This window comes from Gallus gallus, chromosome 8, assembly GCF_016699485.2.
Source record: "Gallus gallus isolate bGalGal1 chromosome 8, bGalGal1.mat.broiler.GRCg7b, whole genome shotgun sequence".
Lineage (NCBI taxonomy): Eukaryota > Metazoa > Chordata > Aves > Galliformes > Phasianidae > Gallus > Gallus gallus.
Genome location: NC_052539.1, coordinates 21293507 through 21305774, shown reverse-complemented (window position 1 = coordinate 21305774; position 12268 = coordinate 21293507). Strand labels below are relative to the sequence as shown.

At 49.4% G+C, this 12268-nt stretch overlaps 1 protein-coding gene across 5 annotated transcripts; it reads left to right on the top strand.

Moving 5' to 3' along the window:
• The first annotated feature begins 4573 nt into the window (after positions 1 to 4573).
• Positions 4574 to 12258, top strand: LOC429098 (fatty-acid amide hydrolase 1-like). 5 transcript variants are annotated; one of them, XM_040705401.2, is made up of 16 exons: positions 4635 to 4871; positions 4957 to 5163; positions 5683 to 5796; positions 6132 to 6275; positions 7077 to 7210; positions 7587 to 7793; positions 8041 to 8081; positions 8434 to 8558; positions 8699 to 8824; positions 9009 to 9106; positions 9250 to 9349; positions 9635 to 9678; positions 10127 to 10166; positions 10684 to 10792; positions 10984 to 11129; positions 11226 to 12258. In XM_040705401.2, the coding sequence occupies exons 2-16, from the start codon at positions 5158 to 5160 to the stop codon at positions 11349 to 11351; spliced, it is 1560 nt and encodes a 519-aa protein (XP_040561335.1). In that variant the 5' UTR covers positions 4635 to 4871; positions 4957 to 5157; the 3' UTR covers positions 11352 to 12258. The 5 variants fall into 5 exon arrangements, with proteins under 5 accessions (XP_040561333.1, XP_426654.5, XP_004936823.2 ...); XM_040705400.2 differs by having other exon boundaries at positions 4957 to 5179; XM_040705399.2 differs by lacking the exon at positions 4957 to 5163 and having other exon boundaries at positions 4574 to 4827.
• Positions 12259 to 12268: the final 10 nt, after the last annotated feature.

Sequence of the window (12268 nt, the reverse complement as noted above, 5' to 3'; positions counted from 1 at the left end):
GTTCTCTGTCCAAACTTTCTCCTTCATTAAAGTGAGATAAAACCTGGTCTAGTGCTTGATCTAGTGCCTGGCAACCTTACCCATAGCAGGGAGTTGGAACTGGATGATCTTTGAGGTCCCTTCCAACCCAGGCCACTCCTTGGTTCCATGAGAAAACTAAAAGAAAGGCGAGAGAGTTCATGTTGGACCAGAGGAGTCTGAAAACCATAGTGAAGCAACATTTGGTGTATAATATAAGGCTGAAGAGCTGATTACCTCTATATTCTATTTCCAACAGTGGCAGCAGCAGATGTTTAAGGGAGAGCATAACCTGGCAGGATTCTCTCTTTGGCTGTGCCGTTAGTTGGCAAAAGGTTGCAGTCAGCCCATCAGTACCTGGCCATCGATAATTTAATAACTAGTTCAGCCTCTTCTTGACCTCTTATGTTCTTTTGGTCTCCACACCATCCAATGGCAGTGAGCTCTACAGTTTAATTGGGCAGCAAGAGTGGAAAGCTTTGTTATCAGTGAGCATATGCTGTCTGATATAGTAAATAATCTGCCTTCAGTCCCGTTCCTCATTGTTTCTTCCAGTTACGCAAAGGAAAAAGAAGGCTGCTATTTTGTTTGTCTTTTCATTGCCTATAATCATTTAAGGGAAACCTGAGTTCAAACATTTCTGTGGCTCAATATTGGTACTTCCAGCTTCACCGTGAGAATTGTATGCCGTCCTTGACCTAGCCATTGCACTCCAGGTTTCCTGTTCCTCTCATGTCCAGCACAGTATCCTGGCTGCAGGCTTTGCTTTGATTATTCAGGAGAATTTTAATAAGGATTTTATATCTGCTTACTTTTCCTTCACTTTGCAGGGTAAACTTTGTCTTGTTGCAATATTGGGAGCACATAAAGCTCTCCAGAACAACTGGTACCAGCAAGACATACATATATTGTTAGGACAGGTCACTGTTCTCCTACAGTATCTGACATAGATAGGACTGCCTGGTGTAACAGAATGTGGCAGAAGATAATAGAGACATGAGGACCAATGCTCAAGTGAGGAAGGAAGAAACTAAAAGCAAGTGTTCAAAAATGGGTGAAAATAGCAAAAATTAGGACTAATCCATCTTGCAGGATGAGACACTGAAAAGCAGACTTCTTACAGCAAACACTGTGCCCAGCCATGGAGCAGCTGGGAACGACCTCATCATCCTCCGTCACGCTGCTGAAGTGTCTGAGATCATTCGTTCAGTAGGGCCAGACCTGTGCATGATGGAGGACATAGGAATGCTGCGGACTGAAGAGCCGACAAATCTCTGCATCGCCTTGGCTGACAGCAGCTGTATAGCTGGAGGAGCTGTAAGATCCATACAACCCATTTACAGTAACGGGAAGTTTCTGACAGGCTGTCTCATTCTGCGCCTGTTGGCTAATGTTGCTCTGCAACTGCTGGTGCATTTTGACTGGAATTAAAGAATGTGTTTTGATGAAAATCTTATGATTCCAATAGATATTCCAGGCTGAAATGAGTCACTAACTGGAGAGTTCCCAGAAAATATTTATTCAGCCCTCTTGAGTCGAATGGAACAATTCTAGAGGAGACCAGCCCATTTCACTATGACTTCAGCAGCTTCTGAAACATCCTTAAAGTTGTTTTAGGACAGCACAGTCAACGTATTTCGTTTTGGAAAAGCACAGCAGAACGTATGGATCCAAAAATCTTGAATATAGGGACGCAGTCCTCAGGGTTAATTCTTTGTCTTTTTGATCAAAACGGATTCTAAGCTGATGTGGCTTTAAAAACAATAATTAAAAATAAATAAATAAAATACCAAATTGGAGGGAGGATTGTTTGTGTAAAGGTTCTAATGAAAACCAGCCTGCTCGAGAGCTGCAGGTGTTGGGTGGAGGTTAATGACAGTAAGCTAATGTTGTCTTGCTTCTTCAAGCAGAGATGATGCAGCCTTGCTGGGAACACAGGAGCAGACTGCCTGGGTTGGTCTGCTGCCTTTGTCTGTGTGAGGCGTAGTGACGGAGGTCTGCAGAAATAGGAGAAGCGATAACAGTGCTGTCTGCCTCAGGGGTCAGATGAGTACCAAAGGAATAGGGATTCTTCCATTTCTTTTTTGGCTCTGTCCCATGACCCACTTAAGTGTACTTCCTCTTATTCTCCCTGCATTGCTCAACGTCTGAAAGCCCCACATGCAACCAGGTAAGCATTTTTATTTCTATCCCCAGCACCAGGATAACAGCAAAAAGAGGAAATGGACAGCAGAGAAAGTCGATGGTGTGATTATTTCAAAACTTGTCTCTTCTATGTCACCAACACCAAGCATGATAGGCAGTGTGTCATTTATAGAATAATTATAGATGGATCTGGAGTCTTTGCGCTGGGACTGGATCAGCTTTGCCTCTTATAAGCTGATGCACCTGGAACTGTATCTTGAATTAGGAGAATGTCCAAAAATGAGGCAGGTAGATGCCCTTGAAGAGTCAGTATCTATGACTTTCCTCAATTGGACATTATAACGGTGTCCCAGCAGTGGTCCTGAAGCCCCTGTTAAAGCCTGGGGGAGACGCTTAGCAATAAGCAAAGCACAAACCTGTAGTATTACCTGGCATCACGTGTGAGCACAGTCACAGCTACTTTGACGTTGTGACCTTAGACCTGGATTGAGTCGAATGATAATATCATTGCAAAAGTGCTGCACTTGGCCTTGATTGTTTATCTTCAGGAATAAACTCTGAGCTGTGAGTTAGGCAGGCTGACTTCTCCGCTTAGGAACTTGAGGTTTGATCTGGGACATTCCCTGCCTCATCTTCCCCACAGAAACAGAGGTCTCTTTCTCATCAGGCTTCCAATCACCCCTTGATCCCCTTTGCCTTTGAATCCACACAAAGCTCAGCCCATCTACCTCTATGTAGCTGCTCCTCTCCTTGCTAGGGACACTCATTTCATATAGTTTTGGAGTGCCTCAGCAGCCCAAAGGTCTACTCAGAAGGTGCAAAACAAGTTTGGATTTTGAAACCATCCCATCCCTCTGTATGGATTCAACCCTCACTCCCCTCCGGTGGCTTTTTGCTGCCTGTGTTCCCACTGCAGGCTGTGGTGGAAGAGCTGTGCTTCTGATTTACAAGGGAGGTGAAAACGTTTGTCCACTGATAGGAAAAGGGCTTCCTCAGCAGCATCCGGCCATCTGGAAGTGCAGCTGTTCTCACTAATAAAACTGCCCTTTGAAACACCGAGTAGGTTTGGACACAGCTGGCTTTGTCTCTGTTAAACATTTGCAGTGTCTAAAGGGCAGGATCAGAGCACGGGACCCAGAGCATGAGCGGATGTGAGAACCCAATGCCCTGATGCCTCTCAGCGTGGGGAATAAACTCCCACATCCGCTCAGCTCAGCACAGGGGTTGTGTGTCACGTGCAAAGAGCACACCTATTCCTTAGGAAGCCTTTGCACAGATCCCAAGAGGTTGAGGGAGGGGGGGTTGAGTATTCACAGAATCATTAAGGTTGGAAAAGACCACTACGATCATCCAGCCCAACCACCAACCCATCACCACCATGCCCACTAAGCAAGGGTGCCACTGAAAAAGGAGCACGGTAGATAACCAGCTTAGTTTGTTACAGCTTGGTTAATTGCTGTCCACTCCCCACTGTTTCTTAGAGGATGCCAAAGTTGACGTTCTTCAAAGGGGCTGATGTTTGCTAAGTTCTCGACTTCATCTCAGAGCACGGAGATGCTCTTGCGTGCTTGTGGCAAGAGGTGTCTGTGCTGCTCTCAGCCACTGGCTGTCTCCATGTCTGCTGGGAATATTTTGCTTCTGGGCTGCAACCACGTGGGATTTACCACAGCATCTGTGTGCTCGTTCATGGCATGGACCCAGCTGTTCTGGTGCACGCAGGCATAGTGGCAGTGCTGAGCCCTGTCTCCCAGGGTGAGAGCAGCAGGAGAAGTTCAGGTTGGATATTAGGAAAAACTTCTTTACTGAAAGAAAAGGGTGATGCAGTGGCACAGCTGCTCAGGGAGGTGGTGGGGACTCCGTCCCTGGAAGTGCTCAAGAACTGTGGGGATGCAGCACTGAGGGACGTGGGCATGGTGGGGTGGGGTGGGGTTGGACTGGGTGACCTTATTGCTTTTTTTCCAACCTCTGTGATTCTTTGATAGGGCTCTTGAAGCAGCTTTAGACAGCTACGGGAGTAGGATGGTTTTAAGGACCTTGGTGGATGAGTAAGCGCCCCACAGATGTGCATCCTCTCATCATACCCTCCTCATCTCTGTGCAGGGAAATCTCGTGCTTTCAAACTGTTCTTTTCCCCCCTTCTTCCATTGTCTTCCTTGGCTACGCAGGAAACGGGAGCAAAGCTATTTCCTTGCTTCTTTTGTTCAGCAGATCCCACGGCTCTTCCTCCCCAGCAGAGAACTTCCTGCAGTGCAGACAGCCTGCATAAACCCAATGCAGCCAGGGTTCAGTAGCTCTGCATGCTTAACCTGTTGCACTTTTCGGTCAATCATTCTCCACTTCATGCCCCAGTGAAGGCACATCTGCAGAGGTCAGCTATGGGTTTATAAGCTATTTGCTGAGCCTCAGCAGTGGTGCTGGGAGGAGGAACTGATCTGGGGGACGGGGAAGCACTCCCACCTGTCTTGCTTCTCATTCTCAACCCATCCTCAGAGACCAGAGAGTTGCACAAAGTGATGAGAGAGCTCCTGCCAGAGACAGAGCTGGCTTCTGCTGCTGCCCTTGCCCTGCTCTGTGGTTCGGCAGCAGCTGTAGTGGTCTGGAAATGGCTGAGCAAAAGGCACATCCAGAAGAAGATGGAAGAGGCTCGGAGGACCAGGGATGAAGGTGTGAAGAAAATGGCAAAAGCCGTCCAACAGTTCAGGGAGCAGGTAACCCATCCTCATGGGGAGCTAAGACCCACTGGGGTGTCTGCTCATGTTCTGCAGCTCCTCCTACTAGCTCACCTCTCCATAGCTTTTATAACAAGGATCCCAGGGGAGATGTGCCGGCAGCCTTCAGCAAAGGGAAAGGCTGCCCTGGGAGGAAGGGAGATCACATCTTCTGAAGCTGGATGAGATGTGGTGGAAGCCTACAGCCAGGGAGATGCAAATTACACTTGGAAGAGGTTTGGAACAAAGGTGACGAAGCCTTTGAAGATCCAGAGGATTTGGACCAATGAAGGTTATTACCAATGAAGGTGATCACCACTTGGCCCAAATCCTGTAGATCTTTAGGCGTATGAAAATGTCTTCTGCCTACATGGGTAGAAGCAAAAACTCTTCCTGAGTCTAAGGTAACACATCTGTCCACACGCCTGTATCCTTGGCTGTAAAACCTGGGTGTTGGGGTAGCTCTTGGAGTGTCTTCAAAAGAAATTTACCAGGGTTACCAGCAAATGAGGCCTCTCAGGCTGCCCAGAAAACTTGACCCGACTTAACTAATGAAACACAGGGCACTCAGTGTCACCTGTGAGCAAACAGGAGGTGACATGTGTGAATGAGACACCCACCCAGCCAGCACGGACGTGGCCCTGAATTCTGCAGTACTCATTTTGAACCCCCTTCATTCCTGCCCTATTTACTCCTCTGCGTGTTCCAGCTCAACCAACTCACCATTTACAGCAGTAATATACCTGGAGATAAGGCGTAGCATCTACAAGTATGTAGTTTTAAAACTGTCTTCTTCGTCTTTCTGTTGCAGGTCCCCAGTGACAAGACAGATGCCATCCTGTCCCTGCCCCTGCTGGAACTCGCTGGGAGGCTGCAGGAAGGGTCCCTGTCCCCCAGGACCGTCCTTTACACTTACATACAGAAGGTGAGTGCCTATTCACATCCTGAAGGGCAAATTGCTTATGTTATCCATGCTGTGATGTGTGGGATGGTGACTTGCTAGAACTGCTGATTATGGTACGTCTTTAATATAGCAGATAGCAGAAGAAAGATACATAAGGACGGGGATATCTCTGTCTAATGGGTCATACCCATCACCAAATAACCCTTTCAGATGGTTTGAGACCTTCCAGATGTTCTGGGGAGGGGATTACCGTTCAAACCAAGCTTCTCACTTTGAAGATCCAGACAGCTATTGGATGCAGCCATGTCATTTCATTGCTCTTAACTAACGCCTCTTCCTCCATCTGTCTGGAAAAGGCCCTGGAAGTGACCCAGCAGACAAACTGCGTGCAGTATTTCATCCCAGAGTGTGAAGAGCAGCTCCAGGAAATACAGCAGCAGAGGGAGAAAGGGCTTCTGTATGGCATCCCTGTCAGCATCAAGGATCACATTGGCCACAAGGTGCTTCCCTTAGTGCCCATGAAACATCCCATCATGAGCTGGGCTGGGTGGTGAAGTGGATGAATGTGGGAACCTGGCTAGGCTTGGGGCTGTGACCCCACACCCCATTGCATCTGCAACCCAGGCAATTAGGAGCTGCTGAGGAGTCCTGATGATTTGTTAGGTGATCAGCTCCATGCTGATTTACCAACACAGCTAAGAGGACTTGGAGCCCAAAATAAGAGCCAGACATCAAGGCTAACAGAAAAAGGACCGTGCTGTCATTGCCTAGGGCTTGTATTCCCTCCCTGAACATTCAGTGGAGGCTTCACCTGGACAGCAGGATGCTGGGTTTGATCCTGAGCAAGTGAACAAAGAATACCTGCAATGTTGCATCTAGGTCAAGGGAGAGAAATAGCATGAAAAAGAGCAAGGGTAGGTTCAGGAGAAGCCTTAACCCTGTGTTTGGCAGCCTTGTGCTTATGACAGGAGAGGGAATCCTTGGCCCTTTATGCAAGGGAGTGGATTAGTACACCCCAAAGGGGACACCAGATCTTACTCAGAGGGCAGTGAGGCTCTGGCACAGCTGCCCAAAGAAGCTGTGGATGCTCCATCTCTGGAGATGCTCAAGGCTGGGCTGGATGGGGTCCTGGGCAGCCTGATTTGTTGGGGGCAACCAGCCCATGGCAGGGGGTGGGAATTGGTTAGGCCTTAAGGTCCCTTCCAACCCAACCATGTTATGGTTCTATGATTATGATATTCCTTCCAAAACAGCAGGGAAAATGTTCTGACACTGTTTACTGTCACCTCTCCTTTCTGCAGGGGCATCTATCAACCTGTGGGCTCGTGAAGTTCCTTGGCACTCCAGAGCAGGAGGACAGTGTCCTAGTCAAGGTTCTGAAGAGACAAGGGGCCATCCCATTCGCTAAGACCAATGTGCCACAGTCCCTCTTCAAGTAACATACATCATTAGAAATCTCTCTTCTCCTGCACCTAAAACCCAGCCTGTAGGTCATGGGTTTTAGGGACAGACTTTTTCCTGTCTCCTGAGATGTTCCCAGACAAATCTGTCTTCCATCTGTTGCCAACAATCTCAGTTCAACTGAAAATGGCTTTTCGATAAGATTAAAGGGGAAAAATCCCACCATGGCATAACAGAAGTTAAGTGCACTTGTGCGTGGGAGGTGGCTTAATGGGAATGAGCCATGTCTGAAGGATTTACAGGGTGGAAGGAGGGGTTGGCTATGCCATGTAAGCCCACTGCAAGGGACAGACAACCAACTCAAGAGGCTTGGCTGCTCCTTACAGCCTACTTGCTGGTTTGCTCCACAGCTATGACTGCAGCAATCTCATTTTTGGCCAGACGTTGAACCCCCTCAACCATCAGAAGACCCCCGGGGGCTCCTCAGGAGGGGAGGGAGCTCTGATTGCAGGGGGAGGCTCCCTCCTGGGCATTGGCTCGGACGTAGGTGGTAGCATCCGTCTTCCATGCAGCTTCTGTGGGCTGTGTGGGCTCAAACCCACAGCCAAAAGGCTCAGGTAGGTGTTGGGTCTGTGCTTCTCTCTCTGCTAGGAGACTCTTAGCTCACACCCACCTTGTGCACCTACCCGCCATGTTGAGGGAGGGGTCAGCAAGCAGATGGATCTGCTGCCTGGTCATGTAGGGTGTCCTTGGTGAGGGAATGGGAATTCAGCCCTGTCTGAGTTTCAGCCCTTAAATCTCTGAAAGCTCCAAAACTGAACTGAATTTAGTACATAACAATGTACTTCTTTTCTTTTCCTGCAGTCTGTCTGGAATTAGTGGCCCAGTCGATGGGATTGTGTCAGGTATGTGAATTTCAGGTTGATTTTCTCCAGGTGCTGTGAAGAGCAGGGAGAGTGGGATGTGGTAGAGGCTGAGGTTTGCTTCTATCTGTCTGCTTTGTAGGACACTGATCTGGGTTCAAGAAGCCCAGGTGCAGATTGCCGTGGCTCTATGGGGTCACCTCAGTGAAGTTATGTCATCTCTAAGATCTTCTGTCATCCTCCAGGCCTGAGGAGGGCTGAGACAGACAAGAGTTGTATGGGGGCCCATCTAGAACATCCCACCTCGTTGCCCAATGGTTCCTTGCATGATGGCAGACCGGTGCTTGGCATGTCCCTTTGTTTACCACAGACATTTTCTCTCGTCCCATGCCAGTTCCATGTGCACTGGGGCCAATGGCGAGGGATGTGGACAGCCTGGCCCTCTGCATGAAGGCGCTGCTCTGCGAGGAGATGTTCCGGCTGGATCCCACCGTGCCCCCCATCCCCTTCAATGAGGAGGTGAGCCTGGTCCTCAGAGGTCCTGCATGCCTCAAGGGCCCGGTTATCCTGACAGTACTGGTGTGGTTTGTGGTTTATCAGACTTAGACACCCCAGCATGGGAGGAAGGCGGCACCAGACTGGTGTCTCCTTTGCTCCAGGTGTATTCAAGCTCTGCTCCCCTGCGGATCGGATATTACGACACAGATGGTTACTTCCCATTGCCTCCTTGCATGAGGAGGGCGGTGCATGAAACCAGGGAGGCTCTTCAGGCAGCTGGGCACGAGGTGAGCACCGCTGCGGTGGTGGGAGGGGAGATGGCTGGGATGGCAAAGGGCTGCAATGGACTGCCCAGCAGCGTGAGGAGAACAGGGAGGCTTCTACTCCAGTGGTCTACAAGTATATCCATAGTCAGGCCACGGAAATGATTCACGTCCTCAGGCTGCCACATGATCTCATATTTTGATGCAGCTGGTGCTCTTTACTCCACTTCACGTCCGCCATGTCATGACTGAACTGTTTTTGAAGACATTTTTTGCTGATGGAGGCCGTGCTTGGTTGGATGTGTTGTAAGTAGAAGCATTCCCCACGCCCATGAACACAACTCACAGCAAAACTAGCTCTTTTCACACCCCAAACAGGAGATACTCAGCTTTCTGAGAAAGGGCCAACAGCTTCTCTGGTATGATCCCCTCCTCTTGTCATCCCTCAGTACAGGAAATATTGTAGATCCAGGCTTAAAACCCCAGGTGAATTTCTGCAGGATCCCAAGGCTTGGGAAGAAGATTCTGGCTCTGATTCTTAAACCTCTGGTGAGTTCCCGGCTTCATTCTCAAAGCTGAGTGGTGTCAGCAAGCCTTGACAGGTTTCCTACAGATTCACGCATTGGGATACTGTGGCAGGGGGGGTCACTATCTATTGCTATTTGAAGCACTATCCCTAGGTTAGAATCAAAGCAAAAGCCACGTAGAGCATTTTTAATCAGTGTCACACCCTTCCTCAAGGGCTGAGGCAGGACAGCAATGCATGTTGGCTGGGAGGGCACGGGGAGCTGCACCCCACCTCACATCCCTAACAGCAACCCTTTTCCTTGCCAGTTTCCCCGCATGGCCGACTATCTGAACGCCTTGTGCAGCATGAGGTAGGACAGCATCCTCTGCAGGAGTGTCTATGGAAATGAACTTTACCTTCACCTCTGTTCGCAGTGGGGTGGATGATGCTGGGTTCACAACAGGTTCTGGCCCACTTTCTGCAGGACCCATCCTTCTGCTCTGGACACTTCTGGTTTCAAGAGCTTGTTGTTTCCCCACTCCTCTGGTGTTACCCTGTCCCCAGTGTTACACCAAAAGGATCAGGGGACTTGGGTAGGGTCACTAGAGAAATCTTCTATCGCTTCCAAACATCTGTTGTTTAACTGCGTGGCCAAATGCCAAAGGAAACTTAGGAGACAGTGGGCAAGATACGTTACTTTATGTAATTGCTAAAATCACCAACGCTTATCAACCTGGAGAATTGCTTAAGCACTTTCTCTTCCTCACCAAAATGCTTTCAAATGGTGATAAAAAAGTTGCTGTGATTTCCACTCACAGGTCAGTGAAGGAGATGTGGGATCACCAGCATCAAATAGAGGTACGTTTTGAGGGTTTTTCTCTCCAGCATCATGTTATGAGTTGAGGCTTAAGGGCAAATTCCAGGTTTATGGAGGTGTCAGTATTTAAGAAAGTGGGGAGCTGGGAAGAAGACAGAAAGAAAGGCACAAAATAGAGCTGAGAATGGCATAGCTGGGACTTTTGGGTCAAGCCAGTCAAGACTTCACTGGCTGCACAGTGTTCAATGCCCAAATGCCAATGCTCAGTCGTCCCAGTGCAGTAGGGCCAGCTAAGGAGCGACCTTTCCAATTCCTGTCCATATTTTGTCCATGTGCTGTGGAGGCAGATGCTTCTACACTGGATTTTAGTGTGTGTCTCCCTTTGGGGATATCAGCACTATGAGACTGCAAGAGCTGGTTCCATGGAGCGGGACTTTAGGACTGGCTCAGTAGTGACCTCTATCTGCCCTGGCAGCACTGTGACCCAGCAAGGGCTCCTCCACACAAACTCCAAAGAAACTGAAGTGCTCCTGGCATGTCTCCCCTTCCCTCCCACAGGTGTACCGCTCTGAGTTCATCGCCCAATGGAGGGAACTCCAGCTGGATGTCGTGCTGTGCCCTGTGCTGGGGCCAGCCTTCACCATAGGGTTCCCTGGGAAACTCCTCTGTAAGTGAGCCTTGGCCTTCCTGGGAGGGGAGAGGGCTGGCCTTGTAACAGGACTGGGACTCGTGGATGATCTGCCCTATGCAGTCTCATCTCCAAGCAGCAGCTGCTTCTCAGGGCCTTCGAGGAACACGGATATAACTGAAGGAACCTGAGCCCGTGGCCACGTGTATTGTCTGTTTTTCTTCTCTCAGCTGCCATCACCTCCACAATGCTGTACAATGTCCTCAACTTCCCCGCCGGGGTCGTACCCGTCAGCACAGTGACAGAGGCTGATGAGGAAGAGCTGAAGCTTTACCGAGGATGCTGTGGTGACCTCTGGGACAGGACACTGAAGCAGGTATGTGACACAGGAGGTGCTGGATGCTCGGAGTGAGGGCGTCACTGAAAACAGCAGCTCCTAAACGTCCCCTCACCACCTGCGTCCCCATTGCAGGCCGTGGAAGGAGCCGTGGGGCTGCCCGTGGCTGTGCAGTGCGTGGCTTTGCCGTGGCAGGAGGAGCTGTGCCTCCGGTTCATGAAGGAGGTGGAGACCCTCAGCAGAGCAAAGAGAGCAGCGTAGCCCTTCCAGCCCCACCTCAGCAGGGCGGGAAGGGGAAGCTCTGCGTCACTTCTCCCTTTTGCTATCTGAAGGGCATAGAATTACAGTAAGGAAGGAAGGAAGGAAGAAAAGCTATTTCATGCCCCTCTTCTTGCTGACAAGCACAGATCCTGTTGAAGGACACAGCCATTTCCTCGGTAGCCATTACAAGGCCTGTAAGTCTGCCTTCTTATCCTGTCTCGGCTCAGACAGTGCTGGAATTGCCTCTAAATAGCCCAGCAGCTGAGGCAGAGACCAAAACATCAGCATAAAGCCTGCAGCACTTCATCACACTGATGAAGACTTCACAGCACCAAACTTCTTTGTTAAAGGGAATCTTGCTTGCATCACAGCCTTCCTTTGAAGAAAAACAATAATACCCAAAGACTCCACCTGGACACTGCAGCTTCACAACTCACCTGTCCTCCACTCCTCTGCTTTTCCTTCCCCTTCTCCCCCCTCCTTGCACCAGTGGCTGAAAACAACCAGTCACTGTTGCTGCATTAATACCTATGCAGCACTCTCCACCAGCACACTGTGCAGCCACACCAACGCTTGTCTTGTCAGAGACGTGATGCAGAGGGCAGGACTGGCTTATGCTGAGCTCAAATGATCAACAATCCATGAACTGCACCTTCCTGAAAGGATGGATATGGATAGGTGGTCACTTTCATTTCCATCTACGCAGCCTCTTGCGAGAAGCAGGGCAAGGATAAGGGAAAAGGATTCCAAAACTCAGTAGCGTTTTCTTGCTGGCAGAGGATGCAACTGTGGGGCTAACAGCCCTGCATGGAACACATCTGTGTCTATCTACTGCTGCACCACTATTCTGCCCACAAAAATAAACATGTTGTAATAAAGTTGAGTAACCCTCCGCTGATGGATACAATCATGTGAGT